Source organism: Solanum verrucosum, unplaced genomic scaffold (assembly GCF_900185275.1).
Source record: "Solanum verrucosum unplaced genomic scaffold, falcon-dt-bn FXZP01000108.1, whole genome shotgun sequence".
In the NCBI taxonomy this organism is placed as follows: Eukaryota; Viridiplantae; Streptophyta; class Magnoliopsida; order Solanales; family Solanaceae; genus Solanum; species Solanum verrucosum.
Window position 1 is genome coordinate 3,731,024 of NW_026020274.1, and position 11,672 is coordinate 3,742,695.

At 27.7% G+C, this 11,672-nt stretch overlaps 3 protein-coding genes across 4 annotated transcripts in view; 2 read left to right on the top strand and 1 right to left on the bottom strand.

The window, feature by feature from the left end:
• The window catches only part of LOC125833919 (uncharacterized), a 234,306-nt gene that overhangs the window by 90,618 nt on the left and 132,016 nt on the right, over positions 1-11,672 (bottom strand). The gene's annotated exons all lie outside the window — the stretch shown is intronic.
• LOC125833923 (transcription factor MYB119-like) lies at positions 3,049-4,688 on the top strand. The gene is made up of 2 exons (XM_049513083.1): positions 3,049-3,290; positions 3,891-4,688. The coding sequence occupies exons 1-2, from the start codon at positions 3,134-3,136 to the stop codon at positions 4,685-4,687; spliced, it is 954 nt and encodes a 317-aa protein (XP_049369040.1). The 5' UTR covers positions 3,049-3,133; the 3' UTR covers position 4,688.
• Positions 10,180-11,447, top strand: LOC125833920 (uncharacterized). The gene has a single exon (XM_049513080.1). It carries the CDS (start codon positions 10,227-10,229, stop codon positions 11,259-11,261), a length of 1,035 nt encoding a protein of 344 aa, XP_049369037.1. The 5' UTR covers positions 10,180-10,226; the 3' UTR covers positions 11,262-11,447.

Genomic DNA, 11,672 nt, shown 5'->3' on the forward strand with positions numbered 1-11,672 from the left:
TATTAAAATACTGACCTACTTATGTGGAGTAATAATAAAATGACCACATTGCTAGGTTTTTCTTGCCTCTATCACTACCATATATATAAATTATTTTGTGACTATATTAATAAATATTGAAGGAAAATCTATTACAATAAAATTTCGCTTCAATTGCCACTAAATATTTTAGTGCTAATTAAAGGAAAATCTATTGCTACAAAGTATCTCTTTTGTTGCAATGTATCTCTTTATATGGTTTCTTCTTTGTTTGCTTTCTGATTGAACATATACAGAGGCGTTTAAAGTTGACATGATTTTTTTACTTAGATAAATATTTCAACTAAGTTGTGCACCTGTTAAACACTCGACATATTCAAAATATGTTCTATTAGATACTTTTTTGACAATCAACAAAAAAATAAGGAGAAGATAATACACTCGTTGAGGTAACAAAACAATATATTAACTAATTACATATATTTTTAGTAAAAAAAAAAGAAAGGAAAATCATAGTTCTTTTAAAATCTGTTTGATAAAACAAAATAAAAATTATATCCTCCAAAAAAAAACTTAATTTACACCCAATCTAGAAAAAAACTTCCCACCTTGTGGAAAATCTGAAGAAAAAATTATGTCAAAATCTATTTAATACACAAAATAAAATTTTCTTCTCAAACAATTTTTTTTTAAAAAAAAATATACATCCAATTTAGAAAAATAATTCTCAGCTTTTTGAGAAAAGAAAAATGAAACAAAAAAATCTGAAAAAAGAGAGAGTTGATTATTTAAAATTAATTTAATAAACAAAAGAAAAATAACATTCTAATAAAAAGAAAACAATTTTTTTTTAAATCGCAGCTTATGAAAAAACAAAATACGATTTTTTTTTGAGGAAAAAAATTTCTGAAACTTTTATGCATTAATGGAAAAAAAAAACAACTATTTTTGGTTGTTGTTGATATTTTGGCCTTCTCACACTTTTTTAATGGGTAAATCACGCAAGTTGTCAAGACAATGAAAAAATGTTTAAATGACACACTTAGGCCTACTACATGTGTTCAATCGATTAATGTGTCTAAGTGAAAAATTGTATCAATTTTAGATGTACGTATGCGTTTAGCCTTTCTTTCTTGTATTTAGAAGTAAAAATAAAATATACAATTATGTATTAATTAATTTAATAGACGCTAAGGTCAGTCTGTTATATCACATGGATGTAATTAATAAGTTATTAATAATAACATGAACAAATTAAAACATTGGAAAACTTATAGGTGGAAGCAAAAGCCTAATTATACCTAACTGAAAAAATCTTTATTAACATAGTAATATTTAAAATTCTTAAAGGTAGTGATTAATTTCCATCCTCTATGTGAATAGACTAATTAAATAATCCTTAAAGCAAATTAATGAAATTAATGTAAAATTACACCCCCTCAACAACCTCCATATCTGACTCTCCAACTTTCCCTTTTTTCTTCATTTTTTAATAAATATTTTTCTCTTTCTGTTTGTGTACAAACCTATGAAATAGCAAGTTATTTAATGCATGCTAAATATAATTTGGAGGTAAAATTAGAATTTTAATTTTATAATAGCGATTTTAAGTAATAATAACTGAGTTTTAAATTTAATATATATATGAAATAAATTTATTAATATAAAATACAATATTTAAATAAAATTTATTAAATTCGACCGAACTCCCGTTTTAGTTCTGCCTGCCTTCATATTAGCAAACAAAGAGTAAGACCAATTTAACTATATTATATACACGGACAGATAGTTTAAATTATATTTAATACTGTCGATAAATCTTAATATGTGATTGTAAGTTGGTTATTTTAGATTAATTATACAAGATTAATTATCAAGCAAATGCTTGTTAAGATATTTACGTGTATTACTTAATAAGAAATTTGATTGTGTAATATCTTTTACACCGTCAACATAAATTCTTTAACTAAATTGCTTCTTTTGTACTTGAAGAGAATTTAATATTCCACAACAAAAATAACTAATTAATTAATTACATTCCCAAAAGTTCTTATATCCAACATTTAAAAACTGAATATTGATATCTCATTAATGAATTATAGCATATGTATTTTTGACCCTCAATCTCACTCTGTACAATTTTGATTTAATTATTTCCTACTTTTTCATGATTTTTGAAATAATACTAATTATAAACATATACTAATAAGAATGAGTCGATCATCAAACCTTAGGACAGGGTCATGAACTCGATAAATTCAAAAAATAAAAAATAAAATAAAAAATAAAAAATAAAAAATAATATATATATATATATATATATATATATATATATTTTAAATAATATACATATACTTTTGTATTGGCATTCCTAGCAACAAAGTTAAAGTGGTTCTATTAGTTGAATTCTATTTCTTTTTTAACATTTTTCCATTTTTTATTTTTTTTATTTTTTACATTTTAGTAGCTACAACCCAATATTTTAAGTTATTCTTTTCTTTTAGTTTTGGGAGACTCGTTTCACCCTAAACTTTACAGTAACTAATTATTATGTCTATGTTATTAAAATAGTGGTGCCTCCGATATTTTTAATTCCTGACTCCGCCTCTATATAGTGCTAGACAATATATTCAGAGTCACCTTGTAAAGATAAAAATGTGAAACTATCAATTTATAAAACGTGTAAGAAATTTGGAAATAAGATAATGAAAGTCCAATAAAATTATATTTTTATTTTTTTCAAACAAGGCGAAGTCAGTTTGTCACTAGGGGTTCACTCCTTTGCTGAAAAATTATATTATTTATATATTATTAAAATTATTAATGATATTAATATAATAGATATTGAACCCTGTTCAACTAATTCGTACATATACTTCTTCATATTTTAAACCCTTAATCAAAATTATGACTTCACGACACGTACACAAACGTTTGTTTTTCCTCCTCTCACTGCCCAATTTGTCGTGTAAAACCAACAAAAGTGACTGCCCATCAGTCATCTATATATCTCTAAACCAACCCACTTTCTTTTACTCTTCTTAATTTGATATAAAACTATATATTATAAATATAACAACTTTATTCCATTATTTTTCTTTCATCTCATCAAGATTACTAATATTACTAGTTACAACTTTTTCCGGCAACATACATGGCGGAAGGTGGTGGTTCCGGTGACGATACAATTAGAAGTAGCTGTCCACGTGGCCACTGGCGACCGGCCGAAGATGAAAGACTCCGGCAGCTTGTAGAACAATATGGTCCTCAAAATTGGAACTCTATAGCTGAAAAACTTCAAGGAAGATCAGGTAATTATATAACTATATACTTGTTGAATTTTTGGATTATAATTATAAAATTATTGAAGCAAAAAAAAAAATGTGTTGACTTGATCATCTGAAATAAATAGGCTTACTTTTTCTTCGCTCGATTTAAATTTAATAAATCTAAGTTTGAGTATCATGTTGTAAGGAAAAAAAATGAATCGGAAAAAGAGATGTTTTGATTATTATGGATTGATATTTGATGCTATACTGTTTTAAAATTAGGGTTAAGTATTTTATTTATTGTCAAAAGTTGTTTAACATTAAATTAAATACTTCTCAAGTCTATTAAATGTTAAAAGAATTTCATTTATTATTATTTTGCTCATTTTTTTAAAATATAAATGGATAACATTTATTACTTACTTTTCCTTATTATAAACTTGGCTAAAATGGAATTATTTTTTTTATCATCATAATTCATACATATATGAAGTCTAACAGTTTCCATTGATAATATCTTCTCAACTGTTTTAAAAAAGAAAATTAAATGCAAAATCTTGCTCTAGAATTTAAGTCACACATTAATTGGTTTTTTTTAATTGAAAGTCAATTATTAATTATTTTTTAAAATTTTGTATATAGGGAAGAGTTGTAGATTAAGATGGTTTAACCAACTTGATCCAAGAATTAATAGAAGACCATTTAGTGAAGATGAAGAAGAGAGACTTGTTGGTGCTCATAGAATACATGGAAATAAATGGGCATTAATTTCAAGATTATTTCCAGGTAGAACTGATAATGCTGTGAAAAATCATTGGCATGTTTTAATGGCAAGAAAACAAAGGGAACAATCAAAGATTTGTGGTAAAAGAAGTTTATATCAACAACAACAACATGATAATTTTCTAAGTGATTCTAAATCATCATGTTATGGTTTTCGACGAAGGAATAACAACAATAATAATAATACGAGAATACAAGAAGGTAATTATGGCTCCAAAATTAACTTTGAATTTCAAAACCCTAATAAAGATAGGGTTTTCTCAATGTCTACTACATATTCTTCTAGTTCACCTGAATTTTGTGGAAGAATTGGGAGTCATTTGTTTAGAGAAACCTCAATAGATCAAAAATCTTTATGTCAAAATAATTTAAGCTTTTCAAGTCACGGAAGAGGAGGAGATAATAATTACAAAAGGAGTACGACTTTTCAGAATCCTTTCAGTTATGCTGATAGAAATGAATATGACGGTCTAACTGAAAGAGTTGTGAATATTAGCCATAGTACATTTTCCTTTGGGAAAATTCTAAGGGAAAACATTGAACAACAACGACGACAACGACGACAACAACAACAACAACAAAAATATGGAGAAGAAGCAAGGGAAAAGAAAGATATTCCCTTTATAGATTTTCTTGGTGTGGGGATTTCTTCTTGATTGTTTTTCTTCTTTGGCTAATTTTTTGTGTAATGTTTAACAATTCTTTTCAATGTCTAATTATAATATAAGTATTTGTTATGCTTCCTAAATCCTAGTTATAGTTTCTTTATCATGCCAAATAGTTGTTGTTAATTCAAGTGATAGCTTAGCCTAGGCTGTTTTTTTAACCTCTAAGGTGAAAAAAGTACTCTTAGGTTTTACTTAATCATCCTAATTTCTTTTTAGGGACATAGATTTTGAACACTTGTAGCATAATATATGTAATAAACTTTGATATTATTCAACTATATATGGACTTTGGATTATGTATATTACATTTGTTTTTTTAACCTTTTTTTACAAATGGGAGTAAAGTTGTACTGATTTTTCTTAATTTTCTCAGTGTGTTGCTTTTATTTTTTCCCCATGTGTTATATGACATGGAAATATTTCCTTTTTTGGTAGAAATTAAGTGTAAGTATCAATTTCGTGCAGGTAAGATTTAGTTGCTAATCTCTTAAGTAAAAAAGAGAGAAACTAAATTGATGTGATATATTATTATATATCAATGTCAAGAAGATGTAAAAATTGCAACATTTTAAGTTGAAGCTGCATATATATATATATATATATATATATATGTTGTTGATAGCTATTTGAAACATGCACTGAAAGTTACTACATACTAGTTTGATAGAGGAATGTATATTACATGTATAATGTCCATCCATATATTACTTTTTTCGAGCTATTCACTGTTCAGTATTTGTTTTGGGCCCTGATTTTGAATTAGCGATACTTGTGCTCTTATCTAGAATTTTATCATTTCTAAAAAAATTCATATTCGAAATTTCTGATTAAATGTAGAGATTTTATCTATTCTATCATAACTTTCTATAATCATAGTTATATATATATTTCGTATTTTTTATTTTTGGTGCAATGAATCAAACATTCATCAATAAAGTATATATTACCAAATAATTTCATCATTGTTTGATTTTTATTTATATTATAATCTCACTATATATAATTTATTTACAAACCAAACAATTCCACACGGTATTTTACATATAGACAACATGGAATGTATCTTAGTCGAGTTCATTTCAGATAGTTAAAACACTAAATCTTTCTTTCTATCTAATATATGGTGTAATGTTGGATAGTATTTCTCAAAAATTTTAAGTTATTACTATTAGATTGACAAGCTATTATGTTTTATCGAATTTTTTTATTTATCATTGTAACCATATACTTCGTCCATCTCAATTTATATGGCATTTTTTGAATTTCAAGATTCAAAAAAGTCTATTTCTTATCATAAATTTTAATATATTATTTAAATAATTTAAATCAACAGTTATTGTGACTTATAATATTTTTTATATAATTTTCAAAAATATATACTTTATTCAAAAAACTTGAAGATTTCATGCATATCTAAATTCATATCAAAATTAAATTATTTAACTCTCAAAATTTAAACTATACTTAAAATTGAGACAGACAGTGTAATATATAACTGAGTCGTATTATTGGGAGGAGTAATGCTTGATGCATACTTTGTTGAAAAGATGGCTGCTAGCTGCTACACTATAAATAGGTGTTGGAATATGATTTGTTTGGGATTTGAGGGAGAAAAAAAATAGTATTTGAATGTGTCTTTGGACTTGACAATAAAGTTAAAATTTTGCTAATGAAAACTTTTCTAACATGTTTTTTTACAAATTTTGAATTATGTATTTCAAATTTTAATTTGAAATGATGAGTCAATTCGATAAACAAGCAATTGTTTAAAATAATTTCCAAGAATTATTTTGAATTTTAGAACCAAAATGTATGGACAAACGGATTTGAAAGTATTTTTGTACATGCGTGAAATCATGGAAGATTTATGGTAGAGTTGTGTTATATAGTCATGAGTTAAGCCGTGAAATCAGTCATTGATTATGTTTGCATTAAGATAGATTACCTACATCACATCTAGATGATCTACTCGTATCATTGTAGTTCCTGTCTTATGTTGTGTATTGTGTTTCGATTGCCATACTATTTTGTTATAGTTATTGTTTCTTTTTTCTTGTAGATGACTTTACATTAATTTTCTTAGTAACAATTATGTTTTCTTCATTATTTTTCTTTCTTTTTTTCTTTGAATTCGATGCACTTGAGCGATGAATCTTTCAAAAATAACATATTTATCTGTTCGGACCCCGCCTAATGAAATTTCATAGGTATGTTGTTGTTGTTTGTCAGCTCTCATCAGACACAGGCAGTGGCAATACATTCAATGTAATACAATCACAACAATAATATATCTTTTTTTATATCTATAATCTAGACAAATATTATCAGAGATGAGCATGATGGCCGATGGGGTAGGAATGTGGGCAGGGGCAAATATAGGATTAATTTTTAATTTTTATGTACATATATACTGAATCCCCTAAACACAAGACTAAAGGTTGACATAGTTTAGGAGGTTCAAAATTCATCTTGATTTCCAAGTTCAAGTATGAGGCACTACATATTATTTTTTGAATTTTTTTAGTGAAAATTTTGAATGTGTCACTGGGTATGCGGTGGGAACTACGAGGTGAGGGTGAAGATGAAGTTTATTGGAGAATGAAAAAGACACAATCAATATGGAATATCGTCACTTACTCTTTTTAGAAGAAAAAAAAATGTATTTTTCAAAATTTAGACAAACCGAACCAACTAATTAATTAATGATAGGTCTCTTCATTCTCTTAAGATTTGTTAGGGTCTTCTCAATTTGGTGTAGAAGCCCAATTTGAGAAAACTCAAATATGTAGAATTGAAGAATTTTAAGTGCTTTGATAATAGTTGACTGAAAGTAAAAGGTTAAAATTTGCTATGTTCGAAATATCTTAGTTTCTTCGTATCTTTGCTATTAACAAATTGTCTCGTATTTTTCTTATTATTTATGAAACTCCAACGTGAAATGAATGAATATTACGTGTTAAAATACTTTAGTTACCCCTCTTATCTTTTACTAGTATTTTTTAATATTACCTTTTTATTCTTTAATTAAAATTTCATCAAGGAAAGAAACGAGACTTTCTTGAAAGTCTCCAAGATTAAACTCATAATATAACATACGAATAGTACATGGACAAATTGACATTTTTTTCTTTATTAGTGGGCGATATAAAAATTATGAAACAGTGTTGTGATCGAAATTGTTTTTGAATTTTTGTGAGTGATTCGGAGTGAAAATTATGAAAACAGTGTTTTAGAGTTTTTCGAAATTCAAAAATTCAACTTCGAAACATTTTAATAATTCTATGTTAAAAAAACAGTAATATATGGTTTGCTAAAGAATTGTGATCGAGAAGTAAGCATTTCTACCTCCTTAATTAGAGATTTCGAATTTGAATTTTATATATACAAAATCGCTTTTGTTTAAAAATGTTTTACCCATAACGTAGAATTTCGACACTAATTCAAATTTACTCTGTCCTAATTAAAATATCAAATATCGAATAGAAAATCGAGGAAGCTGAAAAGGAAGGCGTAAGAAAATTCGCCGATGCGCCTAAAGACCCGCTGAATTAGTCTTGGTCTTTGCCGCCCGAGAAATTTCTCATCACTTAAGGAGTTGTTTGGTTTCATATATCTTACTCTCGATTCACTTTTACTTATTCAGATTTTACACAATCTTTAAGAAATAATAAATGTAAGTATATATTTTATCATGATACCCAGATTAATTGATATATAATTTTAATGAACTTGAAAAATAATTTAAAATGATTAATTAATGCTAAAAATAAAATAGAATTTTTTTTCTTAATATGTAAAGTGAACAAATAAAAATAAAATTTTATTTGTAGTGCAATAGACGAATAAAAATGAACAGAGAAAATATTTGGTTGCCCTTTTGATACTCCACATAAAATTCAGCACTAGTTACACGGTGTTGGATGGTCTCTTTGTTGCTTACATAAATTATGTAAAAATTTATGTATTATTTTATATAGAACAAAATACGAATAAAAATATGAAATTAGCAATGCGTCGATTAATATTACAAAAATGAGAAAATTGACCTTCGTAATAGTTAGAAAACTCATGTTTGCCTAAACAATACTCATCAAATTAAACATTCAACAAAGGATCATTTTCAATTTTCATAATTAATTGCTGCATAATTATTCTCGATATAACTAATTCGTACATTATTATAGAGGGAGAAATATTTAAGAAAATAAAATATTCAAGCCAATGTATTTTAATATTCCACGATTTCAACAAATTTTTACATAACTTGTATCTAATCCAAACAACCCATTAGTTTTTTCAAAGTCTATTTCTCATCTTTCATCCAATCACGTCTTCCAATTAATTTTTGTCTGTTATAATAATGTATATATTCGTCCCATTATAAATAACTCTATTTGTTGAATTAATGATGTGATAGTATTTTATTTGACCATTTTATATTTTGTGAAACTTAGTTGTAACTTCCAGCATCAGATTTATGGATTAGTTATCAACTATTTTCATTTTATTCGAAATATATAAGAATAATATGTGTTCTGTTTTATTACAAATTTTAGTTTTATCACTTTTTTGCTATAATAAACCTTAGTGATAAGCAATGATCATGATCATCCATGATGTCCACCCAAGTTGAAAAAAACCATTATCGAACATGGAAAATATTTATATATAATATAGATAAATGTTATGGTAGGTAAGGTAGGGGTAGTGATGGGATGGAGGCGCCGTGGGTTGGGGTTAGTCGCCTAGTAGGATAGGGATGATGTAATTAATGTGAAATGTCACTTGTAAAACTTGTTTTTTTCCTACTTGCACTAAAAAAGTCATTTTTAAAAAACTTCTTTTTCAAAACTTTTGACCAACTGAACATGAGAAAATTAGAAAATATTTTATGTCCGTACGGAACACCCCCCCCCCCCCAACCCCATCCTCAATATCCTTCTTCACTTTTTCTAAGCTAGTAAGGACATTATAAATTTTATTCTTTTTGGTCTTAAATCAATAATCAAATCCCTTAATGCACCACATGTAGCTTCCTTTCAAGAGAGCAAAATTGATAGAGGCTCTTTAATTATTTGTGGAATGGTCTCTGTAAAATGAGTTGACTAGTTGACTTGGACTTTAAATAAATACAATTTATTTTTGTATTTGTTTCATTTCTATAAAGTATTTAAATTATAAACTTAGTTTTGAATTACTTAACACAAATACTTGTTCCAAATAAGAAAAAAAATTTCTACAAATTCTTATTATATATAATGACTTCCTTGAGAAATGCCTATTTTATTTTTGCCATATCTGTTGACTTTGAGGAATCTAGAAAAAAACTGTCCATATTTTACCAAATATACGAGCAATATTTCTTTAAGGATGTTGTACTTATTCAAGATTCAAATCCTTATTTTTCAATTCTGTTTTTATATTTTTCCAACCAATTGACCTAAGAGAGAGAAAGACTTATATAACTATCCAATTTCCTACCATATATTAAATCTCTCATTCAACTCCATTTCCATATCCTCTTTCTATGCAACTAACCATGGATAGAGAACAAGAAGAGATGCAATTCCTAGGCCTCTTTGATATCTACATAGAAGCCTACAAAGTTATCTACCAATGGAAGAAAATTTTCAGCCAAATCACCCTATCTTTGATCCTTCCTATGTCCTTCATCTTCTTAGCTCATATGGAAGTTTACCATCTTTTCTTCTCTGACCTTAAACACTCTGAATCTCAGCTCAGACATACTCACACGGGCACGGCAAAATACAACAAGATCTCTGATCACATAGATTCAGAGCTAACCTCTCTATGGCTTTTCATAATTGTCTACTTCACTATCCTCATCATCTTCTCCCTTCTTTCCACCTCTGCTGTGGTTTACACAATTGCTTCCATATACACGTCTCGTGAAGTCGGTTACAAGAAAGTTATGAGTGTTGTTCCTAAAGTTTGGAAGAGGGTTATGGTGACTTTCTTGTGTGCTTTCCTTTGTTTCTTCATCTATAACCTTGTTTCCTTCTTTCTCTTAGCTTTATGGTTTGTATGGGCTTTCAGCATGCGGGGTGAAAATGATGGTCTTCCTAACCTTATTTTTGTGATCATGGCGATTGTTTATGTTGTTGGATCTGTGTACCTTTCGGTTATATGGCACTTAGCTAGTGTGGTAACTGTGTTAGAGGATTCATATGGAGTGAAAGCCATGATCAAAAGCAAGGATTTGTTAAAGGGGAAGATGAGAATAGCCTTGTTTTTCTTTTTCAAGTTCAATCTCTCACTTGGTATCTTGAACTTTGTTTTCAAGAAGTTTGTGGTACATGGAAGCCATCATATGCATCTAGGGATGTTGTATAGAGTAGGGGTTGGGTTGTTTTGTCTTCTTTTATTGTTTACTTTGATGCTATTTGGTTTGGTGATTCAAACAATTATTTACTTTGTTTGCAAGTCCTATCACCATGAGAACATTGACAAGTCTGCACTTTCTGATCATCTTGAAGTTTATTTGGGAGAGTATGAACCTTTGAAGTCTCAAGATGTGCAAATGCAGAGTTATCAAGTTTAAAATATTTTACTACTATCTTCTGTGGGTGAAACATTTCTCTATGTATTTGACTTTTTCAATGGATGGCATTCATGAGAATTATTATAATAGAAAAGATTTAATATTTTTATCAGCTTTGGTCATTCTGTATGTCATAATGGTTGTCTTAGATATTATTTTATGGCATGATTGATTATGGTTGACTAACAGTTTAGGAGAACTAATATCAATGTTGAATTTGATTAAATAAGAATTTCATACTTCTGACTGTCTGTGCAAACATTTAAGGGATAAGACCTTCACATATCTTACCGCTAATTTAGAGAAGTATTGAGAACACCCCTAAACTCAGCGCGAATTATTAGTTTCATCCTCGAACCATTGACAGCCTTAAAATCACCCCTTAACTTGACTAACTGAACCTAAACACAC

Bases quoted from the DNA above. Each gene is read 5' to 3' on its own strand.
- LOC125833920 (XM_049513080.1), top strand. From the start codon at position 10,227: ATGCAACTAACCATGGATAGAGAACAAGAAGAGATGCAATTCCTAGGC.
- LOC125833923 (XM_049513083.1), top strand. From the start codon at position 3,134: ATGGCGGAAGGTGGTGGTTCCGGTGACGATACAATTAGAAGTAGCTGT. The intron at 3,291-3,890 runs GTAATTATATAA...TTTTGTATATAG, and splicing joins AAAACTTCAAGGAAGATCAG to GGAAGAGTTGTAGATTAAGA.